General features: G+C 47.3%; 1 protein-coding gene across 6 annotated transcripts in view; it reads left to right on the forward strand.

Annotated features, from left to right (window-relative positions):
- The window catches only part of CHD2 (chromodomain helicase DNA binding protein 2), a 56,921-nt gene that overhangs the window by 18,873 nt on the left and 10,048 nt on the right, over positions 1-28,000 (forward strand). For 5 of the 6 annotated variants that reach the window (XM_009937463.2, XM_075431744.1, XM_075431746.1 and 2 more), the window contains 26 exons: positions 5,484-5,545; positions 6,915-7,037; positions 7,380-7,529; positions 8,444-8,577; positions 9,219-9,444; positions 10,167-10,267; positions 10,942-10,986; positions 11,144-11,319; positions 12,000-12,124; positions 12,746-12,962; positions 13,599-13,688; positions 14,614-14,804; positions 15,816-16,004; positions 16,507-16,669; positions 17,040-17,192; positions 17,689-17,760; positions 18,949-19,098; positions 19,726-19,874; positions 20,393-20,489; positions 21,244-21,336; positions 21,817-21,990; positions 22,916-23,091; positions 24,572-24,613; positions 25,648-25,787; positions 26,527-26,665; positions 26,798-26,948. In XM_009937463.2, the coding sequence (XP_009935765.2) occupies positions 5,484-5,545; positions 6,915-7,037; positions 7,380-7,529; positions 8,444-8,577; positions 9,219-9,444; positions 10,167-10,267; positions 10,942-10,986; positions 11,144-11,319; positions 12,000-12,124; positions 12,746-12,962; positions 13,599-13,688; positions 14,614-14,804; positions 15,816-16,004; positions 16,507-16,669; positions 17,040-17,192; positions 17,689-17,760; positions 18,949-19,098; positions 19,726-19,874; positions 20,393-20,489; positions 21,244-21,336; positions 21,817-21,990; positions 22,916-23,091; positions 24,572-24,613; positions 25,648-25,787; positions 26,527-26,665; positions 26,798-26,948 (3,528 nt within the window). Of the gene's footprint in view, positions 1-252; positions 374-5,483; positions 5,546-6,914; positions 7,038-7,379; positions 7,530-8,443; positions 8,578-9,218; positions 9,445-10,166; positions 10,268-10,941; positions 10,987-11,143; positions 11,320-11,999; positions 12,125-12,745; positions 12,963-13,598; positions 13,689-14,613; positions 14,805-15,815; positions 16,005-16,506; positions 16,670-17,039; positions 17,193-17,688; positions 17,761-18,948; positions 19,099-19,725; positions 19,875-20,392; positions 20,490-21,243; positions 21,337-21,816; positions 21,991-22,915; positions 23,092-24,571; positions 24,614-25,647; positions 25,788-26,526; positions 26,666-26,797; positions 26,949-28,000 lie in introns of all 6 variants that reach the window. The other variant, XM_075431747.1, reaches the window with a different exon arrangement.

Here is a 28,000-nt window from a genome sequence, read left to right on the forward strand (position 1 = left end):
GCTTTCTGACGATCGGGCTATTTGTGCTTTGCCGCTGAAATGTGCATTTGGATGCTCGAGAGGTCCAAGTCGTGTGGCAGATGCGGGTCTCTGACTCCTTGCTCTGGTGCGTTATCGCTGAAGCTTTTGGCACCCCCAGAGCCACCACCCCCCCCCCCCCCCCCGACTCCTGTGCTGGAGGTCCCGCATAGCAGCAGGTTAGGAAGGGGCTTGGGGCGCATCATTGACTTAGCTTTTGTTTTCCTTTTCAAGTTCGGCAAAGCCCAGGCTCGCTGGCCGCCTCTCTGTGCGATGCCCGGCATGCACTGTGCTGGCGATGTCGCACCCACCACAGACCTCCACTGCAGACCCGAGTGCCCTCTTAGGGGTTCAGGTAAGTCCCATCTTTTTTTGTTTTACAATATTACGTGGTTTTGCAAATGTTGTTTTCTTTTTCGATATCTTTATTTCCTACTACTTAAGGTACAATAAAGTTTTAAAAAAAAAAAATCGGAGATGTAAAAACTTTGCTATACCACAAAATATTGTAAAAAACAAAAAAGAAAAGATTCTTCCAAATGACCCCACTGCCACCTTTGTGAAACGGAAACCCAAAATTGACAAAATTGGACCACCCCCTTCCCCTGTCTCTCCCCAAAGCAACACTGACTGGTCCCCGTAGGGCAACTCCCATCTGCAGCAGAGCCTGATGGAGTGTGTGACGTGTCAGGAGCACAGTGCTGGGGCCTCGCAAAGAGCAGGAGGAGGTGGAAAGTCTTGCTTCTGGAAGCTCTAAATGCCAAGAGGGAGGAAATAGCGTAGCTCGAGCCTGCATGGTGCTGAGCGCTCCTTGCTGCTGCTGGAGCTGGCAGAAACCCAAGGCGCTTGACACCTCTTAAGATTGCTTTTTACCTTTACAGGGTTAAGCCTGTCGCCAGTGACCTGCTCTTGTCGCTTGCTGCTTGGGACTTCCAGCACAGTGTCTAGGAGCTTTTAATTGCCTTCTTCCCTAACGCTTCTCTGCAGCATTAGCAAGCAGCATCGCCCAGGGAGCGTGGCAGGCTCAGAGCGCAGAACAAGCATCAGCCATCGCACCTCCCTGCGTGCTGCCCTGTGACTCACCCTGGTCGAGGGCGATGGCGCGTAGGTGGAGGTGGTGGAGTTCGTGGGGCTCTGTTCGATCACTGCTCTGTCCTCCGAGACCAGCAGCTTGGGCAGGGTTGTTTCTGCGTTAGAAGTGATTGCGTGCTGGGAACTGCCCGGAGGCCACCGGGCACGTTGTGTAGGCCTGGGATAGAGAGTGATAGCTTGTGATAATTTGTGATCAATAACGAGGTGTGGGCTGAAAGATCAGGAAGTGAAAGTGTAGTTTTGCATAGGGGTACAGAGCTGCGCAGAGGACTAGAGCTGTCTCCAGGAATAAGAGCACATGTGAGTATTTTTAGTAAAAACAGTACTTACCCGTGTGTTTTCTTTGCAGTTAATAAACCAGCTTCAGGTTTCAGCCAGGGGAAGTGAGACATGCAGAGCCAGGTGCCTTTCAGAGTATTCTGGGGCAGTCGAGAAATAAATGTGCCCAAAACAGACACAATCTTTTTACTATTAAAAGGATGGTTTGACGTTGGAGTTAGTAATAAGTGGCATGGTGCATCTTTTCTGTGAGAGAGAGGCCACAAGTCATGCACCAGAGGTGTTCCCAAAATACAGACTGTTTTATTATTGAAAAGAAAACCAAAAATCTGCTCATTTACATTTTGATTAATGCTTTGCTTCACGTCTTTGCTGAAAGTTCAGAAGCTACCGGCGTCACTGGGAGATAAGTTCAGCAGACATAGGAAAACTAACCCGGCGAGCTGGGATTCTCCATCTTTTCTGGAGCACTAGAGCTTGGCCTCTGTTAAGCCTGAAATAAGCAAGTCCTCACTTTGACTTTAGCCTAAAGTTATTTCTGGCCTCTGTTTAAGCAAGTCTTGATCTCTCCTAGTAGGCAGCATGAGCTCGGGACCCACCTGGACCACACCAGTGGCCTGGAGTCTCTGTTTCTCCTGCCCTGGGCTAGCAGGGAGGACACCCATGGACAGTCTGTAGGTCCAGAGCTTTAAAGATGCTGCTGCATCGCTCTGCGTGCTGCTGTGTATGCAGCATCGTTACATTTTGTACAGCACTGCTCCATGGCAAAACACAGCGTAATTCATCTAGTGAAGGTGGGCGCACTTTCGGTGCTGGGAGAGAGAACGAATAGATTAGATGGGAGCATCAGTGAAGCATGGGGGGGGAAGGCTGGTCCCTGCAGCTAGAGGTGGGGAAAGCAAGCTGTAAGAGGCCGGTTCCCAGTCCAGCTGGAAGTAGTGGTGCAGGGATAAGTTGGGCACGTTTACAGTGTTTGGCAGGGGAAGGGGGAGCTAGGGAAGGCAAGTCATCCTGCTCCTTGGCCTCAGCAGCAGCTCCAGAGGGGCAGCCTCAGCCCGGCAGAGTTTTGCCAGCGTTGATGCTTGGGCTCTGAACCTGGTGGGGACTGGAGATGGGTGCTGTCAGCTTAGCTTGTGCCATTCAGGGAGGTGACGTGCTTAAAATCCAAGCTGCATGCCATTTCCCAACCAGTCTGCTTCCTGATGGCGGTGGGTGAGCATGCAGACAGGACCTCAGGTGCGTGCTCTGGACCTGGCGTGCTCCCAGCTCTCTGGTTATCATCTGCACTTCCTTAAGCAAGGAATTTACCACCAGCCAGAGCCTGTGGGTTGATGCTGATAACAGGGTGCAACAAGCACAAGCTCTGCTTGCGCTGCGGAGTCCAGGGCAGAGGTGCAAATCTCACCCTTGGGCTGATTTGAGCACATCAGTGTAGAGTTTTGCAACTGGGTCCTGCAATGTGGATTTAAGCGGAATTAAGAGGTTGCTAAATTGTGCTTATGCATTTTTCTTTTTTTAATTATTAGTATTTCTGCATAAAATGGTAGAAAGCAGCTTTCAGCCAGGGGCTGGAGGAGTTGGTGGGAAGGAGACACGGGTTGGTGGGAAGGCGTCCTGGGTCGGTGGTGGGCGAGGGAGCGGGGAGGAGAGGCTGCATCGTCTGCGTGCGGGGCTTCAGGGACTCGGGCAGGGAGGGTGTGGGAGCACAAGGCAGTGGATGACTCAGGCTGGGGACTGGCTGTGTCAGAGGAGATAGAGCTGGGCTTGACATGCATCCAAAAAAGACAATGGTGTCTTTGAAGAACGTAACTGAAGGCGGCTGAATTGCAGTCACAAGTTACATTTTTCAAGGCAGGAAGAGGTGAGGAAAAGACGAGTCCTGAAGAGATGAGCATCGGCTTTGTAGAGACAGTGACAGAGCAGGGAAAGAGTTGCAGTGTTAGGAAAGTGGACACTAGAAACTTGAAAATTGGGTTTTTGGCAAAGAAGCGGAGTTAGTTTCAAAGAGCCAAAGGTTGGATTTGGGTTTCTCCAAATCTGATCTTCTCTGATGCAGAGCAGAAGAAAAATCCACCTCTTTTTGCTTGTGGTTTGCCAAAAGACAGCAAGAAGTAAATGTGCATTGAGGGACAGCTCTCCAAAACATGTCAAAATTGGAATGTAAAAGCAGCATGCTTCAGAAAGCGAATAAGAGATTGAATGAGAAAAAGAAAATTGAGGACTTTTAAGCTTTGCTTTGTTGGAACTGAAATCTGTGGAAGGCTTGGCTTGTGTTGCAAGGGTAGGTAGGGCTTTCCGTGGTGTTTACCAGTTGCTTGCTTCCTGGATGCCTGGTCTGTGAGACAAGGATTTCATGCAGGGCTGTGAAACAGGTGGATGAACCCACGTTCATAGGAACATACAGTGCGAGAGGTGTTACTGTGTCACTTGTAAATCTGACAGCAAACCACAGCGAATTTCAGCAAAGCGCTTGGTCTAACGTGGCATCCAGTATTTTGGTATATTTTAATGGAAACACTGACGCAAGCGAGATGGAAATTTATCTTGGTGGAAGGGAAGCTGGAAAATGGAAATAAAGGATGCAGACAGAAGGCAGAGGGGTGGGCCATGGCTCTCCAGAGCCTCGAGTTTTTCATGTTGCAGCTTACACCATTTCACAAAAGTTTTGTGTGAACTGCTCTCGGTTGTAAGCTTTGCTAGCTGTATCCAGGAGGGTGGTGGGTCTACCGGGGGGTGAAAACTGAGGTCCCCGTGGTGATGGACAGACATCACCCAGAGCTAAAGCTGAATACTGCAGCACAAAGCAGTGTGAAATGGAAGATTTCCAGTAAGTGTGCAGAGCAAGTAGCCTTGGAGGCTACTTCTATAATTTTAATACTTCTTTAGAAATCTCACCTTGGTTTCTTCAGTTTTGTCCCTGCCGATTTGTTTTCTGGGGCAAGTGTGTAAGGTGAAGTCGTCTGTCGGTTGAGGGGCATTATGCGTGCGGTAATCTGTTTCTACAGTTGACTAGTTTTTACGAAAATGCGGTTGTGTACAATCCGCCTAAAGATGTTTTTTTTCAGCTGTCTTGGTCTGTAGGAGTTAACGACGCCCACATTTGAAATAATACAGTAAGGAGCTAGAATATCTCTAGATATATTTAGCCAGAGAGACTTCACTGGTGGAGACTGGAGGATTAGGAGGAAGGAAAGCAGCAGAACACGGCTCTGACCCAGTCAGGTCCTCAGCGACTCAGGAGAGCAAGGACACTCTTGTGATGAGCATATGCTCTTTTTATAAGCATTTCCTTCCTTATAGGAGGTTTCTCTAATGAAGGCAGAGATCATGATGCATTTCTGTGGCTGCGAAAGTTTCTGCAATCACAGAAACTGCGCCCAAACGCCCTCGAATATTGGAGGGTTCCTGCTGAAATGGCAGGTATGGGCACTCACGAAAGTACATTCAGCCACTGCACTTTCAGTTAAAAGCCTTGTAAAATAGCTGTTCCTTGGCACTGCGGCAGGCCCGGAAAGTGCTGCCCAGACAGCGCACAGTCACGCTGCTGCCTGATTTTTGAGCGTCGGGCAGGAGCGATGCTCACCTTGCGATGCGGGCAGAGCTGGCAGCAGCTGAGCTCCTCGTAGGATGCCTTTTGCCTCCAGGGCCGGGCGGTGTGAGGTTCGGTGGGTTAAATTCACCCCGTGGTTTTGTATTCCAAGGGGGACTGCACGTGCTGCGGGTCTGCCTGGCCACTGCCAGCCGCGGAGGTGGCATCTACCAGGTGTTGGAGGTTGATGGGGAGGGTTAGGTGGGTTGCAGGCTTGCACGTCCTGAGCTCAGGGACTCCAGGACAGAGCTCTCCAGCCTTTCTGCAGAGTTATTTTCTTCTTGCCGAGAGCACAGTGGCATTAACCCTGCAGCCCAGGGGGTGCAGAGGGCAGCTGGCTGCTCTTCTGCAGCCCCGTCGCACCGGAGCATCCTTCCAGCGCTGCGGTGAAGGAGCAGTCGAGCTGAGTCTGAGCTCAGGCCACATGCATGTGTTTCAGTTGCATCCTTGAGGAGACGGTCCAGAGTGAAGCCTACAACCTGATTTTCTTTCTTTTTAATTAAAGGCAAGTAGTGAATCTGAAAATGAGAGCCCAAAAAGAAGAGGCCAGAAGCAAATGAAAAAAACGTAAGTTTCTAGGGAAAGGGTTTTGAATGGTGGTACTTTGTCATGTTTTATTTTTCAGAACAGTAGTATTGGATTGTTTGATGGGTGTTGTCAACACGGAGGGCTTGTAAAATCACTTATTTAATATTACCAGTAATAATACTTTGGATGACTAAAATTGAAGTATGAATATGGATCTACAGATGGATGCGATTTCCCAACTTTTCTTTGTTTATGTTTTCCCACTCTGCCTGTGAGAGAATCTGACCATGTCAGGTTCACTTTCTGTTGTCAGTCTATCACTTCTCCATCAGGTTACTTATTCTCCTTCAGAGACACTTAAAAAATTTAATTCCTGCTCCTCTCCCCTTTTTGATTAACAGAGAATAAAATGCCAAATTATCTTCCTTTATCTTTCATAACCCTCTGCTACAAAAAAAGACCTTCCATAAAGGGCATTTTGGGTGTCTGATCACCATAACTGAGTTTGCTTACAGTCATATTTTGCTGCCTTTTTCCATCTGATAAGTACCTTCTGGTTTTTCCAAACACTAAAGTGAACTGAAGGGAACTACAAGCTGCCAGCTGGAGAAAATATAAACACAGCCACACGATGCAGCTCTCTTTCTCCTGTTTCATGTCTTTTAATTTTTCATTCAGTTGTACACAGCAGTGCAGAACAGGAGAGAAGGTAGTAAAGCGCAGGGAGGACAGTGGTGGAAGGGGCCTCTCCTGGGCAAGGGGCACAATCTCTGTGGGCTCCCCACGTACCCCTTGGAGAGAGGAGAGGCTCCCGCAGAGGGCATTTGGGAGCTGCAGGTTTGCTCTAAATTGCCCACAGAGAACCTGCGTCCTTCCGCTAATGGTACGGTGTGATTTGGCTTCACACTTGGAAACTTTAATTGCCTGAATTTGGACAGCAGGAGACTTCTTGCTCCATTTTCCAGGCCGCAAGGAGATCATGTAGCTGTGCATGTTGTGTCTTGTACTTCATAACTGAAAATGAGCACTTCTCTTAAGGTGTTTCTGGCTCATTTCATAAATGCAGAAGTGGAAGAGCAAAATAAATAAATTACCACACTTGCCCACCTGGTTGTAAGAAGTACAGCTCTGCCACAGGCACCGTTGTAGTATGTAAGAGCCGCTCTCACTCAAGATGTACTGCCACTACGTGAACTAAAACCTAGGTGACAGAGGCCTCTTCCTAAAAGCAGAGAATTGCACCATGAAATCCCCCATGCATTGCACTCAACAGCCAAGAGTGCAGTTATGAACTTTTTCCTCATAATTATGGCCTGCTAGTATTAACCTAGGTGGCTTGGATATCTGCTTAGCCAACTACTTGGGTTGAAATATGATTGCCCTTCGTGACCTACATCTCTGACCGTAGAAATAAATGGAAAAGAGAGGTTTCTGGTGAAGAAGAGGATGAAGATGGAGGGGAGCAAGGGACCAGTGGGGAGAGTGAGCCTGAACCGAAGAAAATTAAAGCAAGAAGACCTGCCCAAAGGAGGTGAGGAGTCGTTAGTTCAGGCTGTCTCTTTTTCTGCGTATGTCTTTTCTGCCTGTGCTGGAGTGGAGAGGTAATCTCTATTTGTTGCTAAAGAATGTGGTTTTTTTTTTTCTTTTCTGCAATATTACCCTTGTTTACGACCTAGTAAACCTAGAACCTAGTTACTCTCTGGTCTACCCATTTCATACTTCAGTGAGTGATGCAGTGCTTTCCATGGCAGTTAGAGCAGACTAAGTTCCTAGGAGTCTAATACTTGAGATTCATGCTTTCTTAAAGATTTATTAAAATTGATGTTTATGTAAAACACACTGTATTATGGCTTTCTATTAATTCTGATTTTAGAACAGTGGCCAAAACCAGTGTTAAAAAGGCTCACAAACCCCAGCGTGGGAAGAAGAGAAAGAAACTGGACTCATCTGAAGATGATGATGACGACGAAGATGATGAGACCCCCAAGAGACAAACTCGACGAAGAGCAGCCAAAAATGTCAGGTATCAAGAAGTGTGGGGTTGCTTGATGACGAGAGCTGTCTGGCTGGTAAAGAGAGGGCACCCCAAATTCCCTGCCCTAGGCACGGACTCCCTGTGTGATCCCGCAGAGGGACCCTCCCCTGCCCTGCAGATACCCCTTGGCTGCAATGTGGTTCTTCTGACAGGTTCATGCTGCAAACGTCCGACTTCTCTTTACCTTGTTTTGCCATCTGTAAAGGAGGGGATGTTTACCAGTCCCTCTTAGAGAAATGCAAGGAGGTTTGCATAATGTTTCTAAAGCACTCTCAGATGAGATTAAGAATTACAAATAATAGATTAAAATTAGTAAAATGAGCTGTGCTAGATTGGACCAATTGTCTGAGAGTGGCTGATAGGTAATGCCTTGGGACAGAGCGTTGAAAGACGGTGGAGGTAAAGCATTATCCATTCCCTAATATACCTTCTCACCCTTTGGGATGTACAAAGAGCCACCTGAGAAGTATTTTTTGGTGGCTAAATGCTCAGCAAAAATGAGAAGCGTAGTTCCTAGGGCAATGTAGGCACCCATGTAGCCTTTTGATACTCTGGAACCTCCATTGTTAAAATACTTTTTGACCGGAGAGAGGAGACTTTCTCCATTGATGGCCTTGCTTCTGCTGCAGGGATTGTTCCACCTTCTCATGAAGCATCCAGTGTTGACCATGGTCAGAAAAACTGCATGGACAAGATAAGAATATTAGTCTGATAAAGTGTAGCTGACTGAGTGTCTCAGGGAAAAGTACTTAATGGCTAACTTAAGCAATGCCTGTGCTGAACATGCACTGAACCCCAGGATAAATGCTGGAGAAGGCTTGCTCCAGTCCATGCCATTCTGTGTGTTTCTGAACTGGGAAGACTCAAGGGATTTTTATCAGTTTGGTTTTGGTCTTGTTCAGTTACAAAGAAGATGATGATTTTGAGACGGATTCTGATGACCTGATAGAGATGACTGGGGAAGGAGCTGATGAACAGCAAGACAACAGTGAAACTATTGAGAAGGTCTTGGACATCAGGCGTGGAAAAAAAGGAGGTGCGTGGTTCTGGAAAAAGCCTTTATTTCTGATGTCAGTCATGTGCACTCACAGTTTCTCTTGAGCTTTTGCAACTTCAAAGTGGAGCCAAGGGTTGTTTCAGTGCTCTTTACCCTTTTGTCTATGCTTCTTATGTATTCTAGCAGCCTTTGTATAATCTAGTATTAAAAAACCTAAAATGTCAAGTTTATGTGCTTGGCAGTTTTCATTTAGCATGCTCACATTTTAAAGACGCAGTCATTGTTTGGCAGGTCTTGCTTTTCTCTTCTTTGAAATAGAAAATAGATCTTCCAGTAGAGTCAGTTTTCATAGCTCCATTGACAAAGCTGTAATGAAAATAAAGCCGATGTTCTGTTCTCATAGCCTTACAAAAGTGTTTTTGTAAAACTGAATGGTTGTGAGCATTTTCAAGGGACCTTTGAATTACACTTAAAAAAACCCCCATTTATGATAGAGAGGTTTAAAAAGATTCTGTTGTCTGGAAGACTTTGTGTGCCTGTGTTACTGGGTTGCAGAATCTGTAGGATATTCTTTGTGTTGTCACAAAAGATGTGTTAGAAAAATAACTTTCTGCTCTGACGCAGTTCATGTCCAGTGCTCGATAACAAAGGTGCCGACTGCAGCCTGCTTTCTTTTGCAGCCACCGGTGCTTCCACCACAGTGTACGCGACTGAAGCCAATGGCAACCCAAGCGCTGACTTTGATCCTGAGAAGGATGAGGGGGAAGTTCAGTACCTGATCAAATGGAAAGGCTGGTCATACATCCATAGCACATGGGAGAGTGAAGAGTCCCTGCAACAGCAGAAAGTGAAGGGCCTGAAAAAGCTAGAAAACTTCAAGAAAAAAGAGGAGGAGATCAAGCAATGGTATGCTTTACTTCAACTAGTGATCTGGCCTTGGGCGAATGTTTTTTAGCGAGAGGTTTGCAGGGTCATGACTGAAAACGTTCGATTTCTTCTGGCAAAGCATGTTTCATCCAAAGCAACTGTTTTTGGCACACAACCATGTCTCTCTTTGTCTGCTGATGAACATCTCCCCTCATAGAAATGATGTCTGTGGTCATGGTGTTGAACAAGAGAGGAGGGGACATGAAATCCTCAATATTGCCACTTCCCAGACTTAAGAATTGGGGTAGCTGATAACAAATAAAGAGTGCACAGATTGACCTGGCCCAGGAGGTGACATGAGGGATTGCAGCCTTATTAACCCTTGTTAATTATGGGCTTGTCTGTATGCAAGTTTTTGTATCAGGTTATGTCCAACCTCCCCAGAAGCTATAAGGGAAGCTACGGTGTGTTTCCAAAGTGATAAACCCAGAGTAGCAGCTTCCATCTCTGATTCTGGTTTTGAGACTGATTGTTGCAGCAGAATAAGGTGTCATTTAACAAGGAGACAGTATGAACATCTGTGATATTTGCTTCTCAGTAATGATTTATAATTGTAGGAAGCTTTAAGAAACATGTCATATTCAGTCACTTGTCTGAATGACAGAACCACGTAGGAAAGTAAAATTTCCATATGTGGCCTCCCTGAGCATTATGGCAGAAGCATTATAGTGGTTTTTTGTTTTGGATTTTTTTGCATCTAGGCTGGGCAAGGTCTCACCTGAAGATGTAGAATATTTCAACTGCCAACAAGAGCTAGCTTCAGAGCTAAACAAACAGTATCAAATAGTGGAGAGAGTAATCGGTAAGTGAACCTAACACTTTTGTAAAGGGGTGAAGTAAGGCATGGGAACTTTAATCTCTAGTGACAGCAGAATGAGCGTATGGCTTGCTCTTCTTCCCTGTCCTCCAGTATCTCTGGAGAAGAAATGTGGTGTTAAGTGTATTTCAGTGTGTGGAATTCAGGGATTTGAACAGTAGAAATCCAGGTTTACAGATTTGTATTTACAAGCAATACAAATCAGTTGCTCTCCTTGCCTGGAGCACGGGATGGTACACTGGTTTCCAAAGGGATGTTGAAGTTGCTGCTGCTGAAGTTCTTTGACTTCAGCCCTTTGGATGCAAGGTGTTTGCGTCCACATCAGCTGTACGGGCCCGGCTTTTGTGCGGACCGCTTCCCGTGACATGGCTGAGGATGTGGTTAGGCTGCACAGCAGCTCAGGGGTTAGATTTTCATCATTACGTATTAAAAATATAAACGGAACGTACTGAGCACTTCAGTAATATCACAGCCATGTCAGTCAGAGGTACTGGCATCCACTTGCTTTGGGAGTTGGCTTGGAGAGCTGTTTAACCTATTTCCAGTGTATTTCCTATAAAAACGCCCGGGGTGTGTGGCAGCGGCAGCCTGCATGCCCCGTTCCCTGTGCTGGCTGCCAGCCCTCCAAACCCTTCCTTCCCTTCTGTCTCCAAACATAGCTGTGAAGACCAGCAAGTCTGCAACAGGACATTCAGATTTCCCAGGTAAACGAGCATTTTTTTGGTCCTTCTAAACTTCTCCTACTAGCCGAGCCCTGCCTTGTGGTTGTACGGGTGTTCAGGCTGCCCCTGTGAACCACACTTGTGGTTCAGCCACAGAACCACAGCTGCTGAGGTTTGGCCTTGTTTGCATATTTTGCAGCAAACAGTCGTAAAACATCCTCAAATGACCCCGAATACCTGTGTAAGTGGATGGGGCTGCCCTATGCCGAGTGCAGCTGGGAGGACGAGGCTCTAATAAGCAAGAAATTTCAGCACTGCATTGACAGCTTCAACAATCGTAACAACTCCAAGACGATTCCTACCCGGGACTGCAAGGTTTGCTCCCCTCTCTCCTGTTGCTGGGTTTCCTTCTCCAGGCTGGGTGATGACGCAGGCAGTGGGAATGTGAAGATTTGTCAGGATGAATGTCAGAGAACATTTTCCCATCCTCCCACCAGTGCTTGAATGGTTGTTTGCTGTTCTGCTGCTGCACTTCAGGCAGAGATGTGAACCCCCTTTTGGTGTCATTTACTCTGTGCGCAGTGAGAACATTATGTCCCCCTGGGGAGTGGGAGGCTTAATTAATCCTTGCAAAGAGCTTCCTCCTCGGAAGGAGCTGCTGCAGAAATGCTAAGTTTTAATATCAGTTGAATGAAAAAGCAGCACACCTGGGAAAAGAGAAAACCTGCAAGATGCTGATATAGTGGAGGAGAGGGACAGAGATAATGGGAGAAAAAACAAGAGGGTGAAAAAGAAGGTGGAGCTTGTTCCATCTAACGTGCGTTATGTACAGTTTACTGCAGAATTACTGCAGGGCCCACAGCCCCAGTCATCAGCACCAGAGGACAGCAGGCAAAAACACAGCACTGTGGAGTGGTTTTCTGAACTGCAGATATAAGCTCTGGCTAGGAAAATGTGGATGGACTTTAACCGATGAACAGACAGATATTCATTGCTGAATTTTCACCTTTCCTTTGTCTTTTTTGTCAGTGGGCTGACAGCATTTTCTTTTCCAGGTATTGAAGCAGAGACCAAGGTTCGTTGCTTTGAAGAAGCAGCCTTCTTACATTGGTGGTGAGAACCTGGAGCTGCGGGATTACCAGCTGGAGGGCCTCAACTGGCTCGCTCACTCGTGGTGCAAGTACGTACGGATGCTCTGCGACGTTCGTTTTGTCTCCTGATTTTTGTTCCAGTAGGATCAGCCCTCTTGTTTTCAAGTGAGGTCTTTACCCACCCTGCTTCTGCAGCTTGAAGGATTTCAAATGTCACGCCCAGCTGCATTGCAGACACCGCAAGCAGGGTCTGTTTAGAGTGTCAACTTAAGAAACCTTGTGTGAAAACGAAAAGCATTTTCCCTGTCTGGGCCTATTCACGTGCTGGACTTGGCTGCTGTGTGAGCCTAGTGCATATCAGCCCTAATTTTCCATTGCCTGAACTGAAAAAATTGTTTTCTGGCTCGGCATGCTTACACGCTTGTTGAAGACTTTGAGAAATATCCATTTAAAATTAGGCCACTGACTTCCCTTTGCCTTTGTCCTTGCTTGCCAGTTTGGAGCGATCACAGTCTTTTCCTTTTTGCAAGTTACTGTGCCATGCACAGTCTGCATGTCCCTGGGATCCACTCGGTGTGTTCAGATAAATATTTTTGCACTGCCCCCTCTCCGCCCTGGCATGGGTTGCTGTTTGTGCTGGTGGTCAGTAAATCAGTAGTGGCGGAAACACGCACTCAGCCAGGATTTATGTTTGTTCTCTTCCTTTTCAGGAACAACAGCGTGATCCTGGCTGATGAAATGGGCCTGGGCAAGACGATTCAGACGATATCATTCCTGTCGTACCTCTTCCACCAGCACCAGCTGTATGGCCCGTTCCTGGTGGTGGTGCCCCTGTCCACTCTCACCTCATGGCAGAGAGAGTTCGAAGTGTGGGCACCCGAGATAAATGTGGTGGTTTACATTGGAGACCTCATGAGCAGGAACATGGTGTGTAGTCAGAAAGCAAAGGTTGTGGGGTTGGGTAGAAACACTGGGTGCAAAGCAGCAGCTGCTGTGCAGTGTGTGGCACGTGTTCTGGAGGGGCTGATGGATGGCATTGGCAGTACTGGAGACAGCTAGAGCTGGTGTAGCCAAGCACTGGGGCGTAAATCACCGCTGCAGGGACTTTTCTACCTTGTTTCCCTTCTTAGAGTGAGCACAGGAGCACTGGCTTCTCTCAGAGGGTCTGGAAACCACTGCTGCACTGGGCTGAAACATGCTGCAGTGAGGAGTAGAGCGGTGTAAAAGTGCTTGCCTCCTGTGTTCTGAATTATTCAGATGATGCAGCATACAAATGTTGTGAGTCTAGCAGTGTCAGCAGTGAGACGATGCATTCATTTGGCAGATAAGGGTAATGTCACAACAGCAAGGTGTTTGACATTTGTTACCTGTGCAAGGGCACTTGAACCATGTGTAGCTAAAACAAGCTGCTCCTTGGCCATCCTGAGCTCATCAAATGGCACCTTGAACAACCGGGGTTGGGGCTTGGTTGGGGTCTCTGGCTGTAGCTACACTAAAATAACGATTGTGAACTCCTTCCTTTCGATAACATTGGTTGAAGTTAACATTTGTCTCCTCTGACAGATCCGTGAATATGAGTGGATCCATTCTCAGTCTAAAAGGTTGAAATTCAATGCACTTATCACAACATACGAGATCCTCCTCAAGGATAAGGTGAGTAATGGTCCGAGGATGTTTTTATTTAGACTTTCTCTCGCTTGCAAAGGGGGAAGCCGGTCCCCAGCTAGTGGGTTTCAGCTCTTCCCTCTGTGGTGATGGAGAACGTATAGCTACTATTCGCTTTTGCTTGCCCATAATGCAGAGGGAATGTGGGACATCCGTTACAGTGTCTTCACTCTTGTACTTTACAGTTGTGTTATTCTTTTTGCTTGTAAGACACCAGGCAGGGCGGTAACTGGATTTTACCTGGTTTAATTTAGGCTAGTTAAGCAGACAAAACTTTACTCTGAACCACTGGCCACAGTGTTAACAATATCTGGATTTTTACACTCAGGAGAAATCTGTCTGCTTAGGAAATGCTCATCGGCCCTGTCAGTGCATCGCTGAGTCCTAGCAGAAAACAAGTACTTAATACTAATGCAAAAAAAAAAAAAAAAATTAAAAATCAGAACTCTCTGGTTACCCTAACTTTATAGTCTTGTTCATCTGCTCTCCTGCTGCTGCTCCAGTGGGGCTCGTGCTACAGCAGGGCCCTGGGGCCATGGAGGAAGGGAGGAGTAGGGGCCTGGGGGAGGACTGTGCATTTTGGGTAAAGCGAAGGAGGATGAAAATAGGTGTGCTTGCTGAAAGAAACTGCAGATATGGCAGGAGCGCTATACAGCATGGCTGATTTTCAACTTTGCTTTCTGGGGAGGCAAAACTAGTGTAGGCATCTTGGTCCCAAGATTTTATTAACAAAAAACTTCTGTGAGCTCAGCTCCTCTGGTGGTGGGTCCAGCACTGGGCTCGGGCGGGACGCCCTGGAAAGCACACACTGCAGTGATTTCTGGCAGTGGAGAGACAGGCATGTGCAAGGTGGTGGGGCTTGTCTGACCCAGCGTCTCCTTGGGGCCTGTTTTTTTTTCTTCTTTTCCTCCAGGCTGTTTTGGGAAGTATTAACTGGGCCTTTCTAGGCGTGGATGAAGCCCATCGGTTGAAAAATGATGACTCTTTGCTGTACAAAACATTGATTGATTTCAAGTCCAACCACAGGCTGCTGATCACTGGCACTCCGCTTCAAAATTCACTCAAAGAGCTCTGGTCCCTGCTGCATTTCATCATGCCGGAGAAGTAAGTGTCCTTGTGGTCCTTCAAAAAATACTTCTGTGTCTGTTCTCATCTGTTAAATAGACTCGAGGGAGTGCAGAATGGCAGAAATCCCTGAATTAAACTCAGTGGAGTTAGAGCAGTGAAAGGGGAACAACCACTGGAGGGGAAAATCAGAGGTTAAATGACTAACACAAGGAGTATTTCTGGCAGCAAATTGAATGGGGAAACCTAATACACATCTTTCAAATGTGTCTGCTGTCTTAGAGCCATCTCTAAAAAACTAAAGTTGTTTTAAGCAATCATCTCGACCATTTCTGAGGTTTCCAGTACACTGCGGTTCAGCTACCCTCGCCAAGCATTTTATGGCAGCCTCTAGGAGTATTGCTCAAGGACAGTGCTGTCTAGCCGACTGTTCGCATGTCCACATTATACAAATGTTTTGTTTCCTTTAACACAAAATAGGCTAAGGCAAGCAAGCCCCAAAACTCACCAAAATTATGTTTGACTGCACAAAGAGCTGTCCCCAAAATTCTTTTGCTGGCTCACAGAAAGAGTGAAGGAAAGATGTGAGGTCTCCCAAGAGCAGGAGAAGAGCAGCTCTCCACCTTTCAAAGGAGCTGTTGGAGGAAAGAGCAATCCAAAAAGTCCTGCAGAGCCATGTAAAACCTAGTTCAGTTGTCAAAGCCCTGCCTAGCAGGGGGCACTGTGGAAAGTTCAGAAACTGCTGCCAGGTAAGCGCCGGCAGGAGACAGCAGAGCAGAATACTGGAAAACCTGGGATTTTTGGGTCCTGGGAGTCAGTGTGGAGCTCAAAGATAAGATGTTAGGAAGTCACCCAGGACCAGAATGCTTCTAGCTTTACCACCAATCTAGTTAGCCAGAGCAGAGTGACCCTTTTATCCTCCACGGTATCTCCACCAGATTGGTGATCTGCTGTATTGTTGTGCCACGGAAGCATATCCTGTAGATGATGTTCGGTGCAATAAGACAAGATGTATTCTGACCCCTCTCTGCTCCTTGTTTCTGTTGCTAGATTTGAGTTCTGGGAGGATTTTGAAGAGGATCACGGAAAAGGTAGAGAGAATGGCTACCAGAGCCTTCACAAAGTCCTGGAGCCGTTTCTCCTACGCAGAGTGAAGAAGGATGTGGAGAAATCTTTGCCAGCCAAAGTGGAGCAGATCCTCCGCGTGGAAATGTCTGCTTTGCAGAAACAGTATTACAAGTGAGTCATTTATCAAGTTACTGGGAGTGCCAGTAGAAATGGGCACATCTTTCTGTGTGCCTTGGTAGTACGTTTCAGTACACTTTGTCCTTCAGAATGCAGTGTGATAGCCATCACCCCTAGCAGCAGGGGCTTCTCGGTAGGAATCTGAGGGAGGCTCTTGTGGTATCTTCTCCCCTGTAGTAGTCTGGAGATGCTTTTTAGTGTGATACAGTTCAGCTGGCTAGATTTGCCGGACAGGGGCAATGGAGTTTTTGAGGATGGAGTAAAGCACCCCACAAAACTGTAGTGCTGTTTAAAGTTAAAGTGTAATAATATCAAGAGGAAAGTAAGATCAGGGTTTCTAGCGAGGAAATGGTGCTATCCTGTAGAAGTGAAGAGAGATGGAGGGAGTAGACGGACGCCTGAACAAGGTGTCCCTGAAGGTTTTATTCCTCCATGTCTCCATCATGCCCAGTCTGCACTGTGAAATGATCTGGACTTTCTGTTTTCCTGCCTGCAGGTGGATTTTGACAAGAAACTACAAAGCTCTGTCAAAGGGAACGAGAGGGAGCACATCTGGTTTCCTGAACATTGTGATGGAGTTGAAAAAGTGCTGCAACCATTGCTACCTTATTAAACCTCCCGAGGAAAATGAGAGAGAGAATGGCCTTGAGACCCTGCAGGTGGGCAGTGTCTTTGGTTACCACCTTTTTTCCTTAACTTTCCTCTTTCTTCTGTCTTCCCACCAAGATGGTGAAGCTTTAGCTTCCGCGGCTTCTCCATTAGAAATAGTCTTCATAGCTAAGCCACTTGAACCTCTAGCCCTCCATTTCTACTGTAGGCAACATTTTGTGGCCATCTAGAATGGGAGTTGCATGCAGTGTAAGATCTGTCTTGGACGATTCATTTTGTGTGTGCCCTCTGCTGTGTAAATCCAGATGATTTCATGAGAGAAGCATGACCCCAAAAGAACCAGATCTCTGCACGTCTCTGTGTAGTGTGCATAAGGGTAAGGTTGGAAAGCATCAGCTGGAATGACGGTTACTTCTTCAGTCTCTGATCAGGAGCAGTGGAAAGCTAATTCTCTTGGACAAGCTGCTGACCAGGCTGCGGGAGAGAGGCAACAGAGTGCTGATCTTCTCCCAGATGGTGAGGATGCTGGACATCTTGGCAGAGTACCTGACTATCAAACACTACCCTTTTCAGGTGAGAAACACCAGCACGGAAAACAGCGGGGTTCACTTGAAAATTTGAGAGAGTGCAGAGGGAGCCTGGGTCATGGGAGTCACTTGAGTTTCCCAGAGATCAGTAGCTGGGATTACAGGTTGCACTCACTGAAATACGCTGGAGGGGACTGGGAAGTCCCTTCATTTCAGCGTGGCCCCATCTCTGCAAAACACCTCCTCTGACAGGCCCCTGCTTCGGGCTCTGTCCTGTGATAAACCCTGAGGAGAAGACAGCAAACGCAGAGACCCTGGCTGGGAGCCTGTAACGGGAGCTGCAGTGTCACCCGCTGCGTGACTTGCCTGCGCGTAGCCCCCCCTGCCCTCGCAACGCAGCGGGCTAAGGCAGTGCAGCTATTTTTAATTGGCGGTTATTTTTAATGATTAAACGCTCCAGACAGGGAAGGGGGGCTTGGGTGCAGCAGTTCCTCAGGGATCCTTCACCTTCTTTCTTTTATCATTATCGTTGATTTTTCCAGCGCTTGGACGGCTCGATCAAAGGGGAGATCCGAAAGCAGGCGCTGGACCACTTCAACGCTGACGGCTCTGAGGTACCGCAGCTGGGGCTCTCCTTCCTCGGGAGGGTCCGGGTGGGCTGCCCGAGCGGCGGGCGTTTGTGGCTGAGCTCCAGGTTGTGACTGCCAGGAGGGAATTAGTTCAGTTCATTTCTTTTTACAGGACCCCAGATACTTTTAAAGACACAGATATAGCAGGTTTTGCAACTAGCCATATTGCTTATTTTGAATCTCCCACATCCAAAGAATACGGCTGCCAAGTCACATCTCCAGAAAGTCCTGAAGAGGCTGGGAAGAGTCAGAATTTAGCAATTCTCTCCCCATGGTCTTGGGAATGAGGTGGTTGCCAAATGAGTCCTCCAGTCTGAAGATGGTTTTGGATATGAGATGGCGGAGGCAAAAGGGGGGTTTTAAGTGTCGGCAGGCAGCAGAGTGCGGTGTTGGAGGTGAAAGTCTCCAGCGTAATAGCAGAGAGCATCTCAAGCCTTTCAGCTGGGCTTGCTGACTCACAGTGACTGGTGCAAGGACCTTGTTTTGTGCCACAGTCAGCCCAGCCGTGAGAAATTCCTTTCCTCGCTCCAGAAGCATGGACTGGAGGGGGATTCTTGACTGACAGAGGAGATACAGTTAGGTGCTTCGTGGTCGTGGGGAAGTTAACAAACAAAAGTGAGAAGGAGACAGCGGTGTGGGTGGGAAAGGAGCAGGAACACCCGCAGAAGCTGCCTTTTCCCCTCTCCTGGGGGCATCCGTGGGGGCTCAGGCATCCTGGCTCCAACCTGGCACCCTGTGCCCTTGGGCAGTGACTCAAACAGTCTGTGTTGTTTGCTGATCTCACCCCCAACAGAAAGCACGTGTTTGCCTGCTGCCTTTGTAGGAGTTGGGTGGGCAGCATTGTCTGACCTTCAGAAGCGACTCCAAGGTGCCCTTGCCCCAAGCTGTTTGCATTGCTCTCCCGTGAGGATGCATGCTGGACCCTTCCTAGAACAGCACACCTCTCACCCCTGCCAGCACCACCTCACCTTGTGCCTCAGCTTAAAGACCGGTGGTGTTTAGCCTGCGTGAGCAGGGTGTGTGGGAAGGAAATCCTTTTTCTGCTTTCTTAGGAAACACGAGTGCAACAGAGCCCTCCCTCTGTTTCCTTGCGTGGCTTTGAAGTCACCATTGCTATTTTATGTCCATGGTTACAGGCTGGCTAACTCCTGGATGTTTTTTTCTTTCCTTCAGGACTTCTGTTTCTTGTTGTCAACACGAGCTGGAGGGCTGGGAATAAATCTGGCCTCTGCTGATACTGTAGTTATCTTTGACTCGGACTGGAACCCCCAAAATGATCTTCAGGCTCAGGCTCGGGCTCACCGGATTGGACAAAAGAAGCAGGTTGGAAGAGTTACCTGGGTCGTTTTCTCTGTGGTTTCAGTGTCGGCATCTAAACAAGCTCCCGCCTCACCGGAGCTTCTGAAAACATGGTCTTTTTGCCCCCAGTCCTGACTCCAGAGAGTACTGCCAACTCAAGGGAACCTCGTTTAAAAGCCAGGAAACACAAAAAAAATGGCCCAAATTTGCCAGATGCCAGGTCTTTCTGTTGATTTTGGATCCTGGCATGGTTCAAAACCAAGAACCCAACCCGTGGCATCGCACTTTTAAGCCTAGTGGACTCTTTCTTGCCCTGAAAAACTTGGGAAGTAGAACATCCACCTTTACTAGGGTTTTATTAGATATGTGAAAAGTTTGATGCTAGTTTGGGTTTAGAATGATTGTTTCAGAAGATTTTTATTTTGTGCTTAGTCACACTGCACTGCAGCATCTGTGTTAACCAGCCTGATTTTAGCTGATCTCCCTGACATATGAAAAATATCTGATGGTTTATGTTGTAAAAAGACACGTGTGCATGAAGGGACCATGTCAGCGGACTGGTCTCCTGGGAAACCACTGAGGGATTCATCGCTGTGTCAGCAGAGCGTGTTCAGGTCCAGGAAATAGCTCTGTTCTTTTCTTACCATTCAGGTGAATATTTACCGCCTGGTCACAAAGGGTACGGTAGAGGAGGAGATCATTGAGAGGGCCAAGAAGAAAATGGTGCTGGATCATTTGGTGATCCAGCGTATGGACACCACTGGCCGGACTGTTCTGGACAACAACTCTGGGCGATCCAAGTAAGTGATTGTGTCAGGAGGCAGAGCTGTCTGGTACAGCATGTGGCACAACCAGCTTCACCTGCTGGTATCTCACAACGTTTGTTTGGTAGGGTACAAGGCAGGAGGCTAATAAATAGTGGCAGTTTCCACAGATTTGATTTATGCAACCATTAATCTGGACATGTAGGATAAAGATGATCAGAAATAAAAAACTAGTTTTAATGCATTACCTGTTTTTCCTTCTGTCTTCCTCCCAGAGATCATGGTCTGGGGGAACCTGGTGGTGGTGGTGGAAGAGCTGCAGTTTGGCACTGACCTCAGACTCTCCCCATTTTCCCCCAGTAGATAGAGGTTGTTTCCTTTACAGTAGTTGTCTGTGCTAGAGCAGGAAAGAGATGAGAAAATAAGTTTTTTATAGTGCTGGGTAGAAAACTTACTTCTTGATTTAATTAGGAAAGACTTTGGTGTGGTTTTGTGCTGTAGCAGTGCTGACTGAACTGCTCAAAACACATTTTCCTGCTCATTTGTGCTTGCAGCTCAAATCCTTTCAACAAAGAGGAGCTGACAGCTATTCTGAAGTTTGGAGCTGAAGATCTTTTCAAGGAGGTTGAAGGAGAAGAGTCAGAGCCTCAGGTAGCTTGAAACTGAAATCACGTAGCTGTTTGTAGTCCTCTGCAGGTCTGCATGGGGGATCGTGTGTGTTTGCCCCCTCTTTGTACTTGCCCTGTGCATGGGAGCAGGTTGCTGAATAAGGCACATGTGAGTTCACAGAAGCTGAAGAGAGTGAGCTCTGGGGTTGGGGGATCAGGAGGTTGAGGAGAGCCTTGTTTGGGATTAAACAGTAATGGTCGTCCCTTGGCTCCCAAGGATTCATTAGCTAGTTATAGCACAGCCTGCTGAAAGCTCCTCTTCCTGCCTCCTCTGAGCACTTCTTCAGTATCCCTTTTTGGTTGTTCTCGTAGAGAGGCAGGAGTCAGCACGGTGAAGTCAAATAGGTTGTTCTCTCCTGCCTCAGCGCAGTGTTGCTTGGCAGTTTAGTATTGAGCGCTTTGACCAATTCTTTTCATGGCCCGAGCAGCAGAGCTTCCTCTGAGGGAAACGGTCCGCAGTTAACACATCTCGCTGCCTGGAAGTTTTCCCTGCTACTCAGCCTTGGTGTTCCTTTTCTCCTATCCTGTCACCCTTACTTATACTCTTTTGTACCACTTGAGATAGTTCATCCCTGCCCTTGGTGATGACACCCTGCAGCAGATATTTGCACTTTATTTAGCTCATATCAGCACAGTGTGTGTTGAGCTATTGCACCCCACGAGTCTGTTCTCAAAGCCTTTTATTTCCTGCTGTGCTCGTACCCTCTGCCTTATCACGCTTTCTTCCTGACTGGCAGGAGATGGACATTGATGAGATTTTGCGTCTGGCTGAAACACGAGAGAATGAAGTGTCCACCAGTGCCACCGATGAGCTCCTCTCCCAGTTCAAGGTATGGACTCCCCGGCTCTGTAGTGGGATGCGGGAAGGTGGCTCCCCACACCTTGCCACCATGGTAATGTCAGCAACAGACAGGACAAGTCAGGCCTGGTGAGAGATGACCTGTACGAAGCAGTTTGCTGAAGGGTTGTTTGGGTTTGGTAGCTGGGGAGATATGTAGGTATTAATTTCATTTCAAATAAGTGGCTTCGAAGGTGGTGAATAAAATGCAGAATTTACCAAATTTGGAAATAAAACCGGTAACTTTGAGAGGCTCAGCAGTACTTCTTAAGCTGCACGTACTTCCTCAAAAGCTGTTAGCCCAAAGACATGGCAAGGAACCAGGAATGCAGTGACACAGGGATCAGTTATAAAGTAGTTATGGAAATGTTGGCAAAATTCCTATGGCGAAGGAGTTGAGGCTTAGCAGACAGCTCTGGGGTATTCCTGCCAGTGGAGGGAATTTCTAAAAGTGTTCCTTTGCTTATATAAGGTGGCCAACTTTGCAACCATGGAGGAGGAGGAGACGGAGCTGGATGAGCGGTCCCAGAAGGACTGGGACGATATCATTCCAGAGGAGCAGAGGAAAAAGGTGGAGGAGGAAGAAAGGCAGAAAGAATTGGAGGAAATCTACATGCTGCCTCGAATCCGGAGCTCGACTAAAAAGGTACAGCCCATCTCGAGGAGCTGAGAGGCAGGAGGCGAAAGCTGGCAAAGGCAGCACTCAGGGAAGCCTTCTTGCCATCTAAGCGTGTCTTTCCCTCCTCCAATGCTGGCGAGGAGTAAAGCCCGGAGGTAGCACACTGACCTCTTGTTGGCATCGTGCGTTGGGCCTGTGGTTGTGGTGCAGTGTGAGGACACAGACGGGATTTGGTATGACTGATCTTGTCGTAGCAGACAAGGTAAAGAGAACCTGTAAGTGAGCACAGAGCAAAATATCCAACTGTATAATGCAGATTTTACTGCAGATTATCCCATTTTCTGGCTGTTTCTTGTCCCTGGGCTCTCTAGCTCCCTGGGCTGCTCTTGCCTAAATGTGGCTCTTGCAGGCAAAAGAGGTGGTGTCTTCCCAAGTTCATTCTTAGGTGGTGGGATCTACCCCAATCCTACAGAAAGCAGACTGTGCAAGCAAACTCTTATATGGGACTTTAAGGGGTTATGATCTGTTCTCTGGGATGAGCTGGGGAAAAACATTGAAGTGAAAACTAGAGGGAAGGATGATTCGTATCGGATGATTCCAGATTGATTACTGAGGCCTCCTGGTTTTCAAAACAGCCTAAGGGACTGTGGCACAAACCCACGGTAATCAATGTGTTTTAATGTGTCTTACACTTCAGTAAATCAAAATGCAGTTGTGAAACTGCTGGCTAGAAGACTTTAAAGAGAGGATGACCACCAGAGCCTTAGCTAGCTGGAACCTGCAAGGATGTGCAGCCTCTCTGGGTTGATTGCATGGGCTTCTGCATCTTCAGGAAGAGATTGCCAATGCATTTTACAGTCTGAACGTGACATCCTGCCACTGCATGGGAGGGACAGGAAGGCTGGCAGACTAGCAGTTATTAACTGTACTGCTGTTTTTCTGGTACGTGCAGGCTCAGACAAATGACAGTGAATCAGATGCAGAAACTAAGAGAAGGCTTCAGAGATCATCTGGATCAGAAAGCGAGACTGACGATACCGATGACGAGAAGAGACCAAAGCGCAGGGGACGTCCTCGGAGCGTTAGAAAAGATACTGTGGAAGGATTTACTGATGCTGAAATCAGGAGGTCAGTGCTGAACAAGAGACAGTTCAGCAAACAAATAGAGATATCCCATGCACATGGAGAAAACCCCAGATTAATCCGGGAGGTGTTAACCTGTAAGCACATCGCTGTCTTAGGTGGAGCTGGTTCATTGGGCCAGCTTCTGCACCTTGGTGTAATTCAGTTTACTCCCAGCTGATGACCTTGACATTCAGGTCTGTGCAAAATGGACTGAATTGCCTTTAGTCAGGCTACAGCGAAGCTGGTGCCTTCCTAAAATTAATCCTTGCTGTAACTGCCCTTCCTGGGCCAAGTGGATTGAGCTAATTCTGTATTACATGCGAGGTCATAGGTGCCATGGGATACAGAGCTGGTGAAGTTAAGGCCTCTCACCTTCCTGATGTTTTCTGGTAGCAGTCCTGCTGATTTAAGCTTTAAGTGAAAGGCAAGCTCTAGCAAAACTACCCCATGAGAAGCACTGGTCCCATTGATCCCAGCGGCTGTGTCCTCTTCTGCACTGTGTCTGTGAAGCCAGATGGGGGCTGAATTCCAGAGCATTATTTTCTTCTCATATCTTCTAACTCTTGAGCCTTTCCCAAAGATCTTTGTCTTATGGCTCTGCCCACATGTTCAGCCAGAGATGGAGAAGAGGAAGTTGTGAGTTTTCCTTGACTCTCCCTTCATCTCTGAGTTTATGTATTTTTAAATAGGAGATGGTCAGACTTTTTGGATTGTGGTAGCTGCCCCATATCCAGCCTGAAACCACAGAGAAGGAAGGAAGTGTTGCGATGCGAAATGTAGCAGCTGTTTAGGTTATTGTGATGTAGCAGAAGCAGGCTGAAAGAGCACAAGACAAAAAAAAGAAGGGAAAATTTAACTCATTTAAAAAAATAATCTGTAGTTGAAGCCATTGGGTCTACTCCCAGCACAAGGCAATGTTCAGTTGCAGCAACGGTGTCTGACTCTTGCCCTAAAGTTTTGTGCTAGCCATAGCAGTGATTTTCACAATAAAAATAAAACACAAAAATAAATAGCAATCCTTGTCTGCAGACCTCTGTGATGGATTGCACCACATTTGGCTCTTCTGTGATGGGCTGTTACATTTATAGCCTGAGTCTTAAACTTACTAATGACATTGATTTAATGCCTCTTTTCTTCTTGGAAAATTGAAGTTAATAATTACCAACGTGGTTTGAGCCAATGCTTTCTTGTACTTTTTTTTACACTACAGTTATGACTCTCCCCTTTTTTTTCCCCTCATCTGTCAAACATTCAACATTCATAATAAGGTTGTGTTCTTCTCCAGCTAAGGTCACAAAACTCTTTGTGGGAGCTAATGGATTAGGCTTCCCAGTCCTGAGCAATGCTTAGCTAATCAGTGGGGAATGCAAGGCTGATAATGTGGCAGGCTGTAATTAATATATGCAAGTGTATTTGTGATATTGGACCCACTTTGTGTGGAAGTTGGTTTAGTTTATGGTTTGTTTTTTTTTTTATTGCTTAGGTTTATCAAGGCTTACAAGAAGTTTGGACTGCCTCTTGAACGGTAAGTCCTGACCTGTCCCTGCTCCAGAGGGTTATCGTGGGGGGACGTTGTGTTTCTGAGCACGGCCGTGCACACATCGCTCTGGGTGTTCGAGACGACCTCCACGGACAGCGCAAAGCTTCGCTGTCCTGTGCGCAGCGACCCAAGCACTGCCATACTGTCCCCCGCGTCTCAGTTGATGGGCACTGACGAGTGCTGGCCAAAAAGCAGCGAGGTAGAGCAGTAGTGGCGCTGGGCTGTACACAGCATCGTCCTGCTGGCAGTCTGGCCCTCGGGGCATTTCCACTCTGCCTTGAGTGGAGAGGGAGCAGCTGTCTGAGCAGCAAATGCCACCCAAAACGCTTGCCAAGCTTCTCTATGTGTACTAGTTTCAGGACTGAGTTCAGAGCATCTTTCTCTTGCTGCCATGCCACTCATGAAGGGAAGCGGGGAGAAGCACACGCCGTCCTGGAGCGTGGGTCTGCGGAGCCCTGCACGAGTGGTGTGCCCCGGTGTGAGGGAAGGGAGGTGGGCACATGTGCTGGGTCTGGAAAGCTGTGGCCCTTGCTGAGGTCTCAGAGCTGTGGCGGGGATCCCTGCGTACACTGTACAGCTGGTTGTACTCTTCTGTTGTGAAACACAAGGCTTGTGTATGGGCCTTGACATTACTAACTTCAGCCAGGTAAAAGGGACAGCAGATGGCAGCTTTTGACCAGCAAATGGAGTTTATATGGAACTGGGAAGGCACGAAGACTGGACAGTCACAGAGGGTGCCTGTTGTGCCCGAGATAGATAGTTCTCACCTTTGCTTTAATACTGAAAAAGCCAAAGGGTTGGATCAGTTATACTGCGTCTGCCCTGCACTGCAGTTGTTAGACCAAAAAAAAGACTGAAACTGTTGTTTCCTGCACGAACTCCGCTCGTGCAGGTTTCACACATTCAGAAATACACAGCATTGACGACTAACAGCTATGAAACAATTGCTCAGGAAGTGGCTGGGAGGAGATATGTTGTATCAAATACAAAACCTGCAATTCTTTTTTCCCCTTTCCCAGGCTGGAGTGCATCGCCCGGGATGCTGAGCTGGTGGATAAGTCTGTAGCTGATCTGAAACGGTTAGGGGAGCTCATCCACAATAGCTGTGTGTCAGCAATGCAAGAATACGAGGAGCAGCTGAAGGAAAATCCGGGTGAAGGTAAGCAAGAAGGTTGTGTGCTGCTGGTAGAATGTTTTTTGGAGCTGGTGAGAAAACCATTCCCTTGCTGGACGGGGAGGCATGCCACATTGTGACTTAAAGGCAAAGAACAAGCACGTGCTTAAACGATCCCATCTCTGCCAGGCAGCTCTCGCCAACAGAGAGAAACCCCTGGCTCTTCTGCTCAGACTGGAAAGTACCATTTGGGTCTGTTGATTCTGCTGACATGAGTTTTCCTGGGGAGAGGCTGAAGTCATCAGCTTATTTAGTGCTGGGCCACAAGGCAAAGCAGATCATATCTTAACTGCTCCTGGGACTGGGAATCAAACTGGTGCTGTGTCCTCCATGGCAAGGCTGGATCCACAGTTAGCACTTCCCAGAGCTGTCATCATCGATCACTCTCTGTACGGCTGCTCTGTGTTCTTGGTTTGGGGATACAGGGGTCTGGGCTGGATTTCCCACCAGATCTCTGCCTGTTGCAGCTGAACAAAACACTGAAGCAACAGCTCCAGCGTACCTAGATGTATTTTTAAGAAAATGATACTGGGAGGTGTCTGGGTTGCAGATCTAAGTGAGTTAGTGAAAGATAACGTTTTTGGGTCCTGCCTTAGCAGACATCCTTATGTTTAAATAAGAGGTTGCAAGCAAGGTGTTGATCTCTGTGTGTCTACGCTTTTTTTTACCGAGGCACTTCTGTCTGTAAGAGTTCTCTTAGTTGTTGTGTTTTATTGCTGAGCAGGGAAAGGACCTGGAAAAAGAAGAGGTCCTACTATCAAGATTTCTGGTGTCCAAGTCAATGTGAAATCCATCATCCAGCATGAAGAGGAGTTTGAAATGCTGCATAAATCCATTCCCGCCGACCCAGAGGAAAGGAAGAAGTGAGTTTGGCTACGTAGGCAGTGCAGAAAGAGGCTCAGAGAATTTTGTAGTGGAAAGAGAATAGCCTAGATATGTGGATTTGCTTTACCTCCCGCAGCATTAAAAGCAGCTCATGTTTGAAATGCCTTCAGGTACCGCCTGACGTGCCGTGTCAAAGCTGCCCATTTTGACGTAGACTGGGGAGTGGAGGACGACTCACGCTTGTTAGTGGGAATTTACGAGCATGGTTATGGAAACTGGGAGCTAATTAAAACAGATCCGGAATTGAAGTTATCTGATAAGGTAGGTCGCTTTGCTTGCTGCTTGCGTAGGGTCCATTGCAGTGTTCATAGAGAACATGTTCGATTTACTCCAGAAACAGATGTTTACACTTGTAACCACTCCAAAAATAATAATAAATAATAATGAGGAAAACAGTGACCTCTGTGGAATGCTGCATGCTTGATGGAAAGCAGAGTTGTGTTATTTGATTGGCAGTAAATTTTCTCTGAACAGTACCATATGAGCCACACTGAAATGATGCAGGAAGAAAATGGTAATGCTGACATACGTGGTTACATGCACGGTATAGACAGTGCACTGTCTAATTGTGACTTGATATTTCCTTCAGCATCTCACAAGAAGCTGAGTCTGAATTTCTGTGTGGAAATAATTTTTCACAGATTTGACACTGCTTATGTCAAGACTGGTCTGTGTTTGCTTTGAGGGTATAGTTACATGACTGGCTGTGGCAGCAAAGCCAGCTGGAAAGCCTCCATCTAGTTCTCTCTTCCTCAGGCATTCCCATAAGAACTGTGTATGGGGGCCATGTTGAAATGATCCAGGTTAAAAGTAAGCTGCCATCCGTTGTGTCAGCACCATAGAAGGAGAGCGAACTGTAACACAGGGCTGAGGAACATCAAGACTCTCTACACCAGCTTTGCTGCCAGTACGCTGCATTCCCGTGGCATCCCCACTAGTGTTTTTAACAAAGATCAGGCTGCAGCTGAGAGCCCCCCTATGTGAAGTTCAGAATTCAGAAGTCATTTTACAATGGAAACAGCTGCCTGAGACACGCCACCCAATTTGCAGTGAGGTATGGAGGCAGCTGTAGCTGGCAAGCTGAGATACTTCCTCCACAGAGTGGCACCTTGCAGCCTTGTTTTCCGCTAAAAACTCTGCATCTCTGTCATTGCTGTGGCAGTGTCTCTGGTTACCAAACAGGACCAGCCAGCTGAGACAAGGCTGTCACAAACAAATCTGATGTGTCGAGGAGAGAGGACTCAGTTTTGCAATGCAAGTTCCCAAACACATTTTGCAAAGATTTTTTTTTTTTTTTCTTTTTGCACACTTAC

This window comes from Opisthocomus hoazin, chromosome 10 (genome assembly GCF_030867145.1).
Source record: "Opisthocomus hoazin isolate bOpiHoa1 chromosome 10, bOpiHoa1.hap1, whole genome shotgun sequence".
Lineage (NCBI taxonomy): Eukaryota > Metazoa > Chordata > Aves > Opisthocomiformes > Opisthocomidae > Opisthocomus > Opisthocomus hoazin.